At 38.7% G+C, this 16,101-nt stretch overlaps 2 protein-coding genes across 2 annotated transcripts in view; one reads left to right on the top strand and one right to left on the bottom strand.

Annotated features, from left to right (window-relative positions):
* LOC109848273 (eukaryotic translation initiation factor 2 subunit gamma-like) overlaps positions 1 to 5,414 on the top strand; it is an 8,796-nt gene extending 3,382 nt beyond the window's left edge. The window contains exons 4-9 of the mRNA XM_020417699.1: positions 719 to 831; positions 913 to 1,015; positions 3,259 to 3,486; positions 3,598 to 3,816; positions 3,984 to 4,244; positions 4,904 to 5,414. Coding sequence (XP_020273288.1) covers positions 719 to 831; positions 913 to 1,015; positions 3,259 to 3,486; positions 3,598 to 3,816; positions 3,984 to 4,244; positions 4,904 to 5,206 — 1,227 coding nt within the window. The 3' untranslated portion in view covers positions 5,207 to 5,414. The remainder of the gene's footprint in view (positions 1 to 718; positions 832 to 912; positions 1,016 to 3,258; positions 3,487 to 3,597; positions 3,817 to 3,983; positions 4,245 to 4,903) is intronic.
* LOC109848275 (caffeoylshikimate esterase-like) lies at positions 5,348 to 15,580 on the bottom strand. Its single transcript, XM_020417700.1, has 8 exons — positions 15,338 to 15,580; positions 15,120 to 15,213; positions 14,945 to 14,977; positions 7,601 to 7,747; positions 7,125 to 7,255; positions 6,670 to 6,807; positions 6,466 to 6,564; positions 5,348 to 6,131 (listed from the first exon to the last, which is right to left on the bottom strand). The coding sequence occupies exons 1-8, from the start codon at positions 15,356 to 15,358 to the stop codon at positions 5,829 to 5,831; spliced, it is 966 nt and encodes a 321-aa protein (XP_020273289.1). The 5' UTR covers positions 15,359 to 15,580; the 3' UTR covers positions 5,348 to 5,828.

Raw genomic sequence — 16,101 nt, 5'->3', positions numbered from 1 at the left:
CAATATAAGACTTATTCACAATAGTTTATTAGTATCAACTCTTAATACTGAATTGTTTGCTTGGTGATACTGGTGCAGTGTATCCTAATCCATTTTTCACTTTGGCGAGTTGGGGTTTTCTCTTTCCTTCTTGACTGGGCTGTATCCTAATCCATTGTTCACTTTGGCGAGTTGGGGTTCTCTCTTTCCTTCTTGATTGGGCTGTATCCCTCTGAAAAAGAATTGAGATAAACATTTGGTGTCTGCCGACTTAATCTCCTTCCCGAGTTCCTTAGACCTCGTATCTTCTTCTCAAGTTCTTCAGACCTTGGATAAATGAAGAAGATAAGAGGGAGAGTTATAATTTTATATCTAACAATGTTTACATACGAACACATGCACACATGTACGCACGCACACGTATACGTGCGCGCATGCACACACACGCGCACACACGCACACATATATCTTGTATTCTTCCCAATACTGATCTTTTACATAGTTACTAAGGGGCCTCTTTGCGATGGTTGTCTGTACAAGTTTGAAGTTTCATATGTCGAAGAAATCAGTCTCCTCTTCCTTGAAATTTGCTTGCATAAGAATATGATGTAACATTTAGTTGAATGTTTTGCATTGAATATTTATGTTACTTTTTGGTAGCCAATAATAGCCTTTTAGGCATTTTTTTATTTTTAAATCTTTTTTGGGTATGACATTGTTTGGATTTCACATAATGCAGACTGTTCGCTTTAAGAATGAGTTGGAGCGAAATATTACTATCAAACTGGGTTACGCTAATGCAAAGATTTATAAATGTGAAGATGATAGATGTCCTCGACCAATGTGTTACAAGTATGATATCGTTGATGGGACAAGTTCCGATTTTAGTCTGTATTTATTTTTCGCTGTTTGATGAGATTCACATGCATGCAGGGCTTATGGAAGTGGAAAAGAAGACAGTCCCTTATGTGATGTGCCAGGATTTGAGAATGCTAGAATGAAGCTGTTGAGGCATGTTTCATTTGTGGATTGCCCGGTAAAATGACTGCTCAAACTATTTTTACATTACCGTGGAACATCTGTTAATGATTCTTTTGGAGAATATGTATATAGATCTGTTTTGTATTTTTTTCATGAGTTATTGACATATTATTAACATGTAGTAGTTTTTCATTTATGTAGTCTTAGCATCTCTCTTTCCAGTAATTTAGCTAGTTGGGGTTAGCTGTTGGGCAGCCATAGTCTGAAAGGACTTTCTAAAGAATGGTCCAAGATGATAAATTTTTAATTGATAACCAACTTGATAACCATCATGAGGCAGTCCCATATTGCAACGGAAGCAGTTATGAAGAGAGGCTTGTTATGAACAGTCATCGTAAGGTAGTGTCATGTTGTCCTTCCGACACCTAGGAAATTATGGGAGGGCCTGTTAAAAAAATTATGCGTCCATTTATGGGCAGCAGACATCAAATAGTTTAAGCTCCTGCATCTAGGCGATGCTCTTTCATACTTAACTACTTCTCAACTGCATGGAAGAAAATAGATGATTGGCAAGGCTGGTATGGAGGATTGTGAGTCATATTCTTATTGAGTATAGACAAATGTCAGGGAGGCAGATGTCTATATCCTGGATGTCTGAACTTCATGATCTATTACCTTCTCCCCTATTCAATATTCTTTGTCTAGGAAAATCTTTGGATGTTTCTTCTTTGGTGCATAAGCTTAATTTTATGTATGCAAGATGGCCAGATGTTATCTGCCTGCCAATAATTATTCTAGGATTTATAGTATGTTCTCTACCTGTTTATGTTTTCATAGGCTAGGAACTTGGCATTAGCTTTAATGTTGGTGTCAGGTTGGCAGCGGCTCATTAAGTTTTTTTTCCAAAAGATCCATGGATCACTGCGACTCTGGTTTGCTGTCAACCACATTTGATTAGGAAAGGCTTAGATGACTGGTAATTGCAACCTGGATTTATTATGAGTAGCAATGAAAATTTTGCTTTGAATTGGTAGTCAACTTGGAAGCAGAATGTAGACATGGGAATGTCGCTGAAAACATGATCAGTGTCCTTTTCCCATTCTCCCCTCTCGAGTGGGCAATAGTACTATTTGAGATGATTGTGTAAAAATGGAATACATTGGCCTTCAATTTCTTGATGGGTTAGTCTGGACTTTGGAGAGATTTCTTACTGGCCCGAGGCAAAAAATGTAGGTCTATGGTCTGAGGGTTAAGATGCTGATGGCAAACAGTTAGCTTTAAAAGCTAGTTCTAGTCTTAAAGAAGCACCGAATAGTTGCTTTCAGAAATCCAATTGAAGTAAACGTACACTTTCACGCCCCTAAGATAGACCCTTAGATCATACGGCTAGATGCCATTAGTCATTGAATTTAAGAGCAATATCTTATCATTCCTGACCAGTAATTTTTGGGATTGTATTAAGTGTAACACATCTCTAGTTCTTATCAGAATTCAATTCTTTTAACAATTCAAAACACAAGATCATCAAGCTGGGCATTACTCAAGGTCTCCAATCTATACCTCAGTGAACCACTAATATTCTTTTAAGCTGTTATACCATCTAGCCAAGTATCCAATAGCATGTTGGTGTCATCCAACAGGTCCTGTGGTAGTTCAAAAAACCTTATCAGAAAGATATGACATAGGTCTAGTAAATCCTATAAGTCCTGTAGTCTCAAGCGGAATTGGCAAAGGGCTTTGCACATCTCCAAAGTTTCCAGGTAAAACCCCCTTGGACATCTCCAAAAGGTCTAGTAAAATGCTATTCGTATATCTGTAAGTGGTCTATCAATATTTCATGGGGCCAGCATAATCTGTCTGGCCAACGCTCCACAGGCAATACGTAACCTCACAGGGTTCATACGTGGGTCTAGTAATCCCCAATTTTAGAGGCTTTCTTGTATAATATATATTACATGAGTGGATGCGTAAAATTCCTATGGCATACTATAATGTAATATTTTTGGAAAATTTTACATGTAATAATTTTTTAAAATCATGTGCATAACGCACTTGATTTTATAATGCTTATTTTCCTGTTGAAACTCCTTGATGATTGCTGGAAGCTTAATAACTAACTGGTGTGTTGTTAGACTGTTTTGCTCCTTTACATGGTTTGTCGATTAAGTTTGTACAACTTATCTGTGCATGAATAGGTTTGCTTGGACTGTAAGCACGTGTTTTGTTGGTTGCTCCCAAGAATGTTTATAGGTGCATACCATGATATGCTACTAATGATGATGATGCTTTTTCTTCTAGGGTCATGACATTCTCATGGCTACAATGCTTAATGGTGCTGCTATCATGGATGGAGCATTGCTACTAATCGCTGGTAATGAAAGCTGCCCACAGCCCCAAACTTCTGAGCACCTCGCTGCAGTTGAGATCATGCGCCTTGAGCACATTATAATTCTGCAGAATAAGATTGATCTTATCCAGGAAAGTGTAGCAATTAATCAGCATGAAGCTATTCAGAAGTTCATTCAGGTCAGTTTCATCTAAACTGAGTTACCTCTTACCTCTTTCCAGAATTTTAAATTGATTCCTAATTGATTTTGGTTTTGTCATCTCTTACATATTGGGAAGTGATGGGTGCAGGGAACAATTGCAGATGGTGCTCCTGTAGTGCCGATCTCTGCTCAGTTGAAATATAATATTGATGTTGTTTGCGAGTATATTGTGAACAAAATCCCGATCCCTAGGAGGGACTTCACATCGCCACCAAACATGATCGTAATTCGTTCTTTTGATGTGAATAAGCCTGGATCTGAGGTTGATGAGATAAAAGGTGGCGTTGCTGGTGGAAGTATCCTCAGGGTATGTTCATAATTTTGTTTGAGCTTGATATGATCAATATACAATTTTCCCATCATTTTGTATTTAGTGAGTTGGCTATAATTATTCCATTTTTGATATATTTAACACATTTAGCCTGCCCTGTTTGAAGATCATCAGTTTTTAATATAGTCTGGGGTTATTTGCAGGGAGTTTTGAAAGTGAACCAATTCATTGAAGTGCGACCTGGTATTGTGCTGAAAGATGAAGGTGGCAACATCAAATGTACTCCCATATATTCGAGAATCGTCTCATTGTATGCTGAGCAAAATGAACTCCAGTTTGCGGTTCCTGGGGGCCTCATTGGAGTAGGTACCACAATGGATCCAACCTTGACCCGTGCTGATAGGCTTGTGGGTCAAGTTCTTGGTGAAGTTGGTTCACTGCCTGATGTTTTTGTTGAGCTCGAGGTTAGCTTTCATTATCTTTGTTCATGTTGTGTCATTTATCTCTTGTTTTGTAACATGAGAAAATGTACAAATCATATGGAGAAATGCAACAGCTTCTTCTTTTCCCTTGTACCATTATTTTGGAGATGTGCATTAGTCATTGCACATTTGACCTTGAACATTTGATAAATCTGAGTGAGGTTATATCTTGTTTATATATGAAATAATATATAGAGGAAAGCTAATTGAATGCTAACTCTAATTTAACAACATTTTATTTTTTTAAATAATTGAATACATATTCTACCATCTGGGAAGAGATACTAATCAAATTAAAAATTTACATGTCTCTTCTAATAATAGTAAGGAAGCAGTTTATTTCTATTGTATTTAGAAATCTTTTAAGATACTCTGGTTTTCTAATTGAAGTAAGAAGTATATGGTTGACTTTAATCAATTAAGGTGAAGCTTAGTGAATTTGAAAACTAAGATTAACATCTAGAAAGAAGTTGACTGATGCAGGTAATTCTGCGAATTCAAAAAGTCACGTTCTTAAAGTTCAAATTTGCTTTTTTTATATACATTATAGACATTAGTCATTTTCTTTAAGCTTTATTTCATGTGTATATGTCTTCTTGTTGGGATTGGTTTTAATTTTGTTCATTTCCCTTTGTTTACAGGTTAACTTTTTCCTGCTGCGGAGGCTGTTGGGTGTGAGAACAAAAGGCACAGAGAAGCAAGGAAAAGTATCAAAGCTCGCAAAGGGTGAGATCCTGATGCTTAACATAGGGTCCATGTCCACAGGAGCTCGAGTAGTCGCAGTAAAGAACGACCTGGCAAAATTGCAGCTCACTGCACCGGTGTGCACGAGCAAAGGTGAGAAGGTTGCGCTGAGTCGAAGAGTCGAGAAGCATTGGCGTCTCATTGGCTGGGGTCAGATTCAGGCTGGCTCAACTCTCGAAGTCCCACCCTGCCCCATTTGAATAGCAGAGACAAAAAAGGGAGAGAGACAGAGGAAAGCAGCAGAGAGCAGACGTAACACAAAACAGTTCAGTTTTGAGTGATTATGTGGGAAGGCAGGCAACTGCTGGGAACAATCTATATGAGATGGAGAAGAAAACATGTTTTTTTTTGGATAATCTGGTTTTCGTTGGATGTTTATTCAAGAAGCTTGTTGTAGTTTTTTGCGCTCTCAGACTAGTGTTTCTCTTATGCATGTTTCCTATCTTGTGTCGCTGGGACCCCTTGCTTTTTTTTCCCGTCACTGGAGAGCTAGAAGACTGCTTTCTTCAGCACTGATTGCTTGATCAGGGATAATAAATCCTATAAGAGGGTTCTATGTACGAATCAGTACACGGTGAAGGAGAATGCGATACCGGTTACGCAATCAGAACTCAACGTCGTCAATGCAATCAATTAAAATGTCTTCATCCGTGCAAAAAATTAAAACATCTTCACCAATGAGAACATTGTATCAGCGTACAACGCATGAATCAGCACACTGATATGTAGTATTCCCCATCCGAGGCCCTCTTATCTGATGTTTCCTATCAGGTTTTGATTTCTATGGCCCCATTTTCACGCTGTGATATCCTAATTTCACCGTCACAGTGAAGAGTGGTGGTGCACTCTTCCCTGCCTCTCCTGGCCACGTTCCGCCGGATTCTCTGAGATACCGCCGCCGACCAACCTCGTGCCCTTCAGGCGGTCGTCAAGCCACTTGATGATGTCCGAAAATACGGCCTCTACATTGCTGTCAGGCTCCCCGGATGTCAGCGCATGCCACATCCCCGGATACAGCTTCATTTTCTTGTCCGAGCTCCCGGCGTTCTTGTATAGCGCCAGGCTTACCTCGGGATCTGTCACTTTGTCGGCCTCTCCGTGCAGTACCAAGAATGGCATCTTTACCTGTACAAGTAATTTGTCAAAGCTACTTAGATAATACAGTTAGTTAACAATTTTGGTTTGTTTAAGGGTTAATTGCATATATGTCGCTTTTTAACATAGTACCCTTGTAGTTTCATTTCGACAGATAGATCCTCTGAGTGAAATTCTTTTGACTCTTTAGTCTTTACTCATGAAAGCTACCAAAAAAAATTGTATTTTTATGATTAAGTCGAGTCTATATTTTGTTTATACAAGTACTTATAAAATGAATAGTTAATTTTTTTTTTGTAGGGCTAACCAAGCCAAAACCCTTAACTCATAATTAATGCATTTAATAGTTGGGTTAAACTAGTACCCGAGCCAAGCTTTCCTCAAGGTCCATACTAGTCCTCAGCAGCTCCAGCGCAGTCTTCATCCTTGGTTTATCTTGATATATCAACTTATTACTCCGAACCTGACCACCCATAAACGATTGCATGAAAGTAATTACTATGGAGTTAGTGTAGCTGATTAACCAAATAATTTTGATTATTATTAATCAGCCGAATTAATTAACTACCTTTTCACGTTTGATGGGGTCTTTGAAGGCTGAGTCAATTACATCTTTGGTGGGTACAATCTTCCATTTGGGTATGATCTCTACAATTGGGGTCAAGAGATTGATCACGACTGGATGTGGCTTCACCTTCTCTGAGATCTGATGATTACTATTATTACACGTGCTGAATGGAGTTTAATAAAGAATATATTTTGGAATGAAAATATTATCAACTATAATTTAGTTGATAATTAATTAAGACAATGAGGGCCGGTACTTTCCTGTGTCGATGACGTGACACACACTAAACCCCATCAGGCTAGTGATATAGTGGTTTTCGGGAACATACCCAATTACTCTTAGTATAATTACTTGCTAATGACTTATTGGACACAAAACAACGGGACTAATTAGTATTGTGCATCTTTGTTAGCTACTGGTTTTTGATAGAATACCAAGAAAATAACATGCGTCACCTTGCACATTGGGGCAACAAGAACTGCACCATCCCAAAATGTGGGGTCCTTTTTGTGGAGGAGGAGAGCAACCGCACCTCCCATTGACTCCCCATAAAGGAATCGGCTCTTTTCCTTGTACTCTTCCAACTCTGTCCATCCAAAGTTAATCCAGAATGCAAATTAAACTACAATTTTTTTTTTTAACATAAAAACATATACTTGCGAGGAAATACTTTGTAAATAATTCTAAATCAGAGAAATTTTTCTGGGCTTTCAAAATCATATTATGAGTCCATCTGAACTGTTTGAAAATTCTTACAGACCGCGATAATTGTTAAAAGTTGCTAAACTACTCGTTTTTTACTTTGATCTTCTCCAATTCGACGATCAACCGTGATAACAGAGAGGCTAGAAAATTTCAAAAGCATTTTCTGAAATTTACGCTAATTACAGTTACATTAGAAAGCGAGGAAAAGAAAACAGCGAAATTATACCGCAAATTGATTTGAAGAAGAGGCAACAGTCGGAGACAATGTCGTCGAACTTCTTGATGTAACACCGAGCTCCCATGGATTTCCCATGTCCCTCATAATCTATCCCAAACACTCCGTACCCTGCACTTGCCAGCTTAACTCCGACACCTGCAAGTAGAAATCACAGCCATCAGTTTCGACATCTACGGTTGTATCCATAACAGAGAGTCATTGAAAACTGTACTTTGTTTACAGACAATTATGACTCGCATTAGTTAGGAAATGAAGTTGAGTTCAATCCACGACCAAAATGCAATAAAAATTAGGGTTAACTTGGGATAGACCCTCTTACTATATAACCCAGTTATGAATACAATGGTAGTTCTAGAAAACTTTTTTTTAGGAGAGCGGACCACAAATACTCTAGTTACCCGAAAATTAAAATATAATATTTATTAAATAACATTCTTCACAAATGGACTAAGGTGCAAACATTTTTAAATTACGGGGACGAGCTACAAATTTGGAAGACTTAAGATGCACTTTATCATATTGTTAGGGATACAATTGGGCCATAAATTTAAAGGTACATTAGATGGAGTGATATTAAGAAAAGCATTTTTCGACGTTCAATGGTGCCATCAGGACGAAACTTGACCTTATAAACCCATTTACTGCCAACAAGAGAGATCCCAGGAGGACAGGGAACAATATCCCAGGTATGAGTTTGCTGAAATGCTTGAAATTCCTCAGCCATAGCTTGTCGCCACTCTGGAATTTGAACTGCCTCTTGGAAGGACTTTGGCTCAACAATAGTATGAATGGCAGCAAGAAAGTTATGAAAGATAGGTGAATAAGAAGTAACAGAAGCATACCGGGCAGGCATGACATGTGGGCGTTTGCCTCGACGAAGAGCAAGAGGAACCTCAGGCGGGGGAGATGCTGGCGCAGGTGCATGAAGATCAACAATATTTTCTGGAGTGAGAGTTGTGTCCACAGGATATGGATTAGATGGTGTAAGAGAAGACTCAGGTGAGGAAGAGTCAACAGAAGGAGAGGGAGAGATGTCAGGGAGATCTCGAAAGGAAAATTGAGGTGAAGAAGTGGGTGATGCAGTGGACGGGGAAGCATGATCGGTAGAGTGGAGGAAATTAAAGTCATCAGAAGTAGAATAATATGGAGAATCCTCTTCGAACTGAACATGACGAGATATATGAACTCGACGAGTTGCGGGATCATAACAACGATAACCTCGATGTTCTGAACTAATTCCTAAATAAACACAAGAAACTGCTCTGGGAGACAATTTATCACGTTCGTGAGATGGCAGAAAAACAAAACATCGACAACCAAAAACGCGAACTAGATCATAACGGGGAGGATGAGTATAAACACGACTATAAGGAGTAGCACCGGAAAGAGAGCTAGATGGAGTGATATTAATGGCATGAGTCGCGGTGAGAATAGCCTCAGCCCAGAAACGACGAGGAACAGAGTAAGAAATGAGCATTGATCGGGCAGTATCGAGGATATGACGATGTTTGCGTTCAGCAACACCATTTTGCTCATGAGTGTAGGGACATGACTGTTGAAAGATAGTCCCATGAGAGGACATGATAGAGCGCATGGCAGAGGATAGGTACTCTTTGGCACAATCAGAACGAAAAACTTTAATACGAGATTGCCATTGAGTGAAAATCATAGCAGTGAAGGCTTGATAAGCAGTAAGTACGTCAGAGCGATTCTTAAGTAGGTAAACCCATGTAAAACGAGAGAAATCGTCGATAAAACTAACATAATATAAGTAGCCAGATGAAGAAGGCAAAGGAGCTGGCCCCCAAATATCAGAATGTACTAAATCAAATAAGGAAGTGGATACAGATGTACTCATTTTAAATGGTAAAGCAGTGAATTTAGCCAATTTGCAACCAGCACATGACTCAATACTAGAACTAGATGATACAGGACCAAGTACTCCAGACTGAATAAGACTCTCCAGCCTTTTATTACACACATGACCAAGTCGTCTATGCCATAAATTGGCAGGAAGCGAGGTAGAGGGTTTTGACGAACAAAGAGAAGCAACAAGAGAACGTGGACGTATGGACTCTGGAAGGTGAAGATATTCCAGAAAATACAGTTTGTGCCTCCTACGACCCGCCCCAACCGTCTTGCCCGTCTGTGGATCCTGCACAATACAAGTATCAGAAGAAAATGAGACAAACAGGCCCGCCATGCATAAAGAGCTAATAGAAATTAAATTCAAGCACAATTGTGGAGCCACATAGACGGGACCAAGTGTTAGACGACCAGATGGATCATTTTGTGGGGTAATAGAGCCATACTGAGTAATGGACAATGGTTGTCCAGCAGCTGTGTAGATAGGAGGAAGAGAGGATGAAGTAAAGACAGAGGATAAAAGTGAGGCATTACAAGTCATATGAAAGGAACAACCAGAGTCAAAAATCCAGAGATCATTCATACCAGAGACTGAAGGATTAGCTGAAGAACCAGCAAAATGCATACCAGAGAGTTGTGCGGCGGATGTAGAGGTGATATGTTGAAAAGCATCAAGTTGACGGCGAAGACTTTCAATAGCTTGAATAGTAGAGTCTGAAGTAGTAGAAGGTATAGCATTGGCCAACAATCCTGGTGTACGAGAGGGTTGAGACTGAGGGGGTCGCCGACCACGTCCAGTACCTGAGGAACGTAACTCAGGATGAAGCTTGAAGCATGTCTCAATGCGGTGTCCTTCCTTCTTACAATATTTGCAAGAGAGCTTAGATCGAGCCTGTGGAGAGGGAGCCTGTGGAGAAGTATAATTCATAACAGGAGCAGTGACAGGTACAGACAAAACAGTCTCGAGTGAAGAGGTAGGAGTGTCTGTTGACAAATTGAGTCGTGCTGTCTGCTGCCGGGTCTCATAAGCAGTGAGAGCTCCCATAACTGAGGCCAAAGTCGGAAATTGAGGCTGGTGAAGTAGTTGATCAGCCATAGTTGAATATTCAGGAAGGGACTGAAACAATTGATGCACCTCATGCCGTTCGTACCAGGCTAGCCAGTCTTCATATGTGGAATTACGTCCAGGAAGCATGGAGCGTAACTCTGTCCAAAAAGCTTGCATTTGTCCAAAATGGGACTGCAGAGATGAACTACCTTTGCGTTGTAGAGAAATGCGTTGCAGAAGATATGCCTCCCGTGCACCCGAGCACTCAGTGAAACGCTCAGTGAGACGAGTCCACATGGCCTGAGCAGAGGGAAGCGAGCCAATCTCGACAGTGAGACCAGAGCCAACACAGCGAGTGAGATAATCCATAACACGAAATTCCTGCAATTGCCACTCTGAACTCTCCTTGACATAGAGAGCACGAGCAGTCTGAAGATCGACATCACCACTGCCAGAGGCAATAGTACTGGATGAAGCAACAGTGCTGATGGACGGTGGAACTGGTCCCGTACTGGTGAGATGATCAAGCAAACCAGCGCCACGCAAGGCATTGGTGACAATGGTGGACCACCCTGCCCAGTCACTTTGATCATTGAGGGGCAAAGGTGGTTTGGGAATCTTCTCTGAAGGAGCCATAACAGCAATCTTGAGACGTTAAGATGTCGAGATGCTGTTACTAATGTCGTTCGTTTGAGGCCGAGAGACGGCTTGAAACGACGATGCCGTTAATTTGAGACCGAGAGACGGTCTTGAAACGACAATGCCGTTAAAATAGAACCCGAAGGTTAGAATGAAACCCGAAGGTTTAAAATAGAACCCGAAGGTTAGAATGAAACCCGAAGGTTTAAAATAGAACCCGAAGGTTAGAATGAAACCCGAAGGTTTAAAATAGAACCCGAAGGTTAAACGAGAACGCGAAACGCGTTAAGAGGCCGCAAAACGACAAAGCCAAAATATCTGGCAGATGAACGCCAAATAATTAAAAATAAAAATAAAAAAAATAAAACATTAAACGGCTGCAAAGCAATAAGGCCAAGATTTGGCAAAAGAACGCAAAAGCGTTAAAAATTTTATTGAAAGGGAAATAGCCCTAGCTCTGATACCATGTTAAAGTAAGAGAGAGAGAGAGAATCTTGGGTAAATTTCCCTTGAATTGAATATTGAGTGTGCACATATATTTATACAAGTAGAGGAGTGTGAGGTTTGTTCTCCCAAGCAATGTGGGACTAAAACCCACTACAATACACTATTATCAACAGCAAAGATAGAGGGCCCATCACTTAGAGCAGCTAATATAAATTTGAAGGTTTATTTCTCAAAGTATTGACAGTGTACTACATTCATTTGCTACAAAGTATAAACAATATCCTAACGAATCAGTTTTCAAAGCTGGGTTGTTGGACACGCAGTTTAGTAACAAATTAAGGTAGCACATCCTGATTTACGAACAATCCCAAAACCGCCAAAGACAAAGCCATAATTCTTTGAGCCTCCAAAATAACAAAACCTAAGAGTTTAAAACATGTGAATATCATAATACCATTTATCTCTCTCTCTCTCTCTCTCTCTCTCTCTCTCTCTCTCTCTATTTCATGATGTTACTGTGATGATTTGAAATGAGTTTTGGGAGGAACAATTCTAGTTCCCTCCAAAATTTTCGAACGTCATCGACGTCGGCGACGAAACTTTCCCGGCGTTCGTCATCGGCGGCGAAGAAAACTACAATCTTGAAGATGATGATATTGCATCAACCCCCTTAACTTTACATATTGTTGTAATTTTTTTAAATCGATGACTTGAGATTAAAGTAGAGTATATAAATTTAAATATTGTTGTTATTTCATTGTAATAAGTTTGTAGTTAAGCTTATGAGTTGGTGGTGAAGGAAAGTTACGTGTTGGTTTTTAAGGTTACGAGTTGGTTGTGAAGTTTACGAGTTAGTTGCCAAGGGTACGTGTTGGTTGTAAAGTTTACGAGTTGGTTATGAAAAGGTTATGAGTTGGGTGTGAAGGTTACGAGTTGATTGTGAAGGTTACGCGTTGGTTGTCAAGATTACGGGTTGGTTGTTAATGATATAAGTTGGTTGTGAAGGATGCGAGTTAATTGTGAAGGTTATGCGTTGGTTGTGAATGATACGCGTTGGTTGTGAAGATTACATGTTGGTTGTGAAGATTATGGGTTTGTTATGAATGTTTCGAGTTGTGAAGGTTACGAGTTGGTTGTGAACCTTGGCAATGAGTTGATTGTGATTGTTGTTAACTAACCTTCACAACCAACTCATAATCTTCACAACCAACGTGTATCATTCACAACCAACTCGTAACATTGACAACCAACGCGTAACCTTCACAATCAATATATAACATTCACAACCAACTCGTATCCTTCACAACCAACTCGTATCCTTCACAACCAACCCGTAACCTTGATAACCAACGTGTAACATTCACAATCAACTCGTAACATTCACACCAAACTCATAACATTTTCATAACCAACTCGTAAGCTTCACAACCAACACGTACCCTTGACAACTAACTCGTTAACTTCATAACCAACTCGTAACCTTCAAAACTAACACGTAACCTTTCTTCACCACCAACTCATAAGCTTAACAACAAACTTATCACAGTGAAATAATAACAATATATAAATTTACATACTCTACTTTAATCTCAAGTCATCGATATAAAAAATTACAATAATATGTAAACTTAAGGGGGTTGGCGACGCAACTCGTCATCGCCGTCTTCCAGATCGTAGTTTTCTTCGCCGCCGATCATCACAGTAACGTCATGAAAAAAAAGAAAGAGAAAGAAAGGATATTATGGTCTTCACATGTTTTAAACTCTTGGATTTTGTGTTTTGGGGGCTCAGGGAATTATGCCTTTGCTTTTGGGGGTTTTAGGACCGTTGAAAAAGTATTGGGAGGGGGCGGAATACTTGTAAGGAAGTTGGGGGCTAAAAGCAATTTTCCCATAAAACTATAAGGGATCTATTAGCAATTCGCTATAGTATAAAGAGTCTATTCGTAATAAACCAAAAAATTATAGTTAAAATGAATCATATTTGTTCTAAGTATGAATTGACGATTATGATTTAGCAAATGTAAGAAAGATGTAAATACCATGTGACTTAATTTGATTAATCACAATAAATTGGTGTTTGGTCTGGGGTCCACTTAATTGGGGACGCAATCTTCTTGGTTTGATCTGGTGATGGATATATATGTGACGCCACTCATGGATGGCCAGTAAATAAATAATGAAGAAGAAGAAGATGATGGTGATGATAGTGATGATGATGATATCAAGTGTTGATGTCACATTTTTTGTTTGTTTTGCTTATAGGAGAAATGAATGGATTGGTTGGTTGATCCCTTGAAACAAATAAAAGAGAATGGCTTCGGTACTCCTAAAATCCTTTTTTATTTAAGTTTAAATTAAAGGGTAGAATCGTACTTGTTAATAAATGAAAAGTCTCAAAAGAGTGTGGGTTGCTCGAAGAATGGAAATAGAGGAATAAGATGGACGAGTAAAGTCAAAGATCATAATTCCCCCTAGAAGTTTCAATAATTACAAAACTGGGTGTAGTTCTGTTGTCAGCAGTTTAATTTACCAATATTTTTATAGAGATTAATTGGATAAAGTCTTAGAAGGTAGGTAATTTTTTAATTGGATATGGTGGAAGAAGTAGACTATAGTTCTGGAAATTTTTTATTTTAAATTAGGAAAATGCTAGTAAGAGTGATTTCTTTTGACAAAGATGGCTGAACTACTTTTGATCTGGAACTTTTTTACTGTCAGCATCTATAACGAGGGGAAAAAACAATCCATAGAAGTTCATAAAGTTAGTAGTTTTAGTTATAAAACTTGGATGTTTTAGACTTGCATCTTAAATTAGAGAATCTGGTACAGTACAGGTAATTAAACTCCCTTCTTTTATTTTCATAAATATCGTAAAAGTATCTATGAGCATGAATAAACTTGCAAATCAAGAAAACCTCAAATTAAGAAAATAAAATTAGAAATTTTGTTTCATTTTTTATACAGTGTATGCTAGCTTATTATTAAATAAACAAGGGAATCTAATTAGAGCGTGTTTGGCTTTGTTTTTTCTCAGATGGTTCCAAATTCATGTTCGGTAAAGTTCACTTTTTTTTACTTATTTTTTAACTTGTAAGTAGCCAAAAACTAAGTTGGGATTTCCCAACTTATTTTTTGTCCACTTATAAGGAGATTTACTTATTGTTGACAAATGTCTACATTGCCCTTGGAAAAATAAGTAAAAATAACTAATAAGTAACTTATAAGGCCTCAGAAAATAAGTATTAGCCAAACATGCCCTTAAACTACTAGAAATAGGGAAGATGTGAACGAGCCATAACTACAAATGAATAAAATTTCTTATAATAGTACCTCTCATGAATTCACTACATTCCATGCCATACCCTGCAAAACGGCAGAAGGAAAAAAAAAATACTAATTCACAATTATTTTCCTAAGAGGAAAAAGAATAAATTTCAAAATGAAGAATGCAAAAAAAAAGAGAAGAAAAAAAAAGAGAGGGTGCTGTTTGTAATTTTCCAGATACCATGGCAAAGGAAGACAAGGGCCTTGGGTGAAGATGAAAGTGGTAGCCATCTACACGTAAAGAGCTTCACTCCTCTTGCATTCCTAATGTGACCCTGTTCACGAAGATGTATTAAATCATTATTCAACTCATAAATTTGAAAATCACAGAGAAAAATAAAAGAAGACAAGGAAGATAATTTTAATTAATAGAGAAGGAATATGAGAAGTTGTACTAACCTCTTGGTACTCAACCTCCATGTTGCTTGTAGCCTATACCTAAGCTAAGCAATGAGAGAGAGAGAGAGAGAGAGAGAGAGAGAGAGAGATCAAATTAGTTGGTACTCTATAAATAGAGAGAAGCGGAGAGTTGAAATTTGTTTTGTACTCAAATGCTTGAGAATTTGCTTTCAAATTAATGGGAAGCGACTAGCGAGAGAGAGAGAGAGAGGGGTTGACAATGAAGCGTATATAGAGAATTAGAAAAGGACGTGGCAAACACACATCTATCAACTAGAGAGAGATATAGATATCCAAACACAAAGGCGACTGCTCATCTGTTATTCTATGATGATGGTGATCCAATCCAAATGCGTGTACCATTCCCAAGAAGATTAGTTTACTGAATATTATCCTATAGAAATCCTTTTTTATCATAACATTTGACAAATGAAGAAATTTTCAAAAAAGCCCCAACCCAAATTTTTTTTTAAAAAAATCGGCCTACTCTAGTTTTTATTCCAAAAATCAACCCAATTTCTAGCCACGTCAGCATCTTAGCCAGAAACCGAGTCGATTTAAAAAAAATCAGCTTCCTAATTAGCCAGGATTGCCAACTCCGACTAATTAAGACTACCTCATCTCCACTTGCGGGTCGGGGTTGCGAACCCCGACTAATTTGGTCGAGGTTCCCAACCTCGACCTTTTGGGATTGCCCTGCACAAAATGATCGGGGTTGGAAACCCCAACCATTTAGCAGAGCATGCATATCGTGCACGAAATGG

This window comes from Asparagus officinalis, chromosome 7, assembly GCF_001876935.1.
Source record: "Asparagus officinalis chromosome 7, Aspof.V1, whole genome shotgun sequence".
In the NCBI taxonomy this organism is placed as follows: domain Eukaryota; kingdom Viridiplantae; phylum Streptophyta; class Magnoliopsida; order Asparagales; family Asparagaceae; genus Asparagus; species Asparagus officinalis.
The sequence above is the reverse complement of the archived record's forward strand: the minus strand, read 5'-3'. Positions and strand labels throughout refer to the sequence as shown.

Bases quoted from the DNA above. Each gene is read 5' to 3' on its own strand.
- LOC109848275 (XM_020417700.1), bottom strand. From the start codon at position 15,358: ATGGAGGTTGAGTACCAAGAG. The intron at 15,214-15,337 runs GTTAGTACAACT...CTTCGTGAACAG, and splicing joins TGGAGGTTGAGTACCAAGAG to GGTCACATTAGGAATGCAAG. The intron at 6,565-6,669 runs GTAGTTAATTAA...ATGGGTGGTCAG, and splicing joins ACCCCATCAAACGTGAAAAG to GTTCGGAGTAATAAGTTGAT.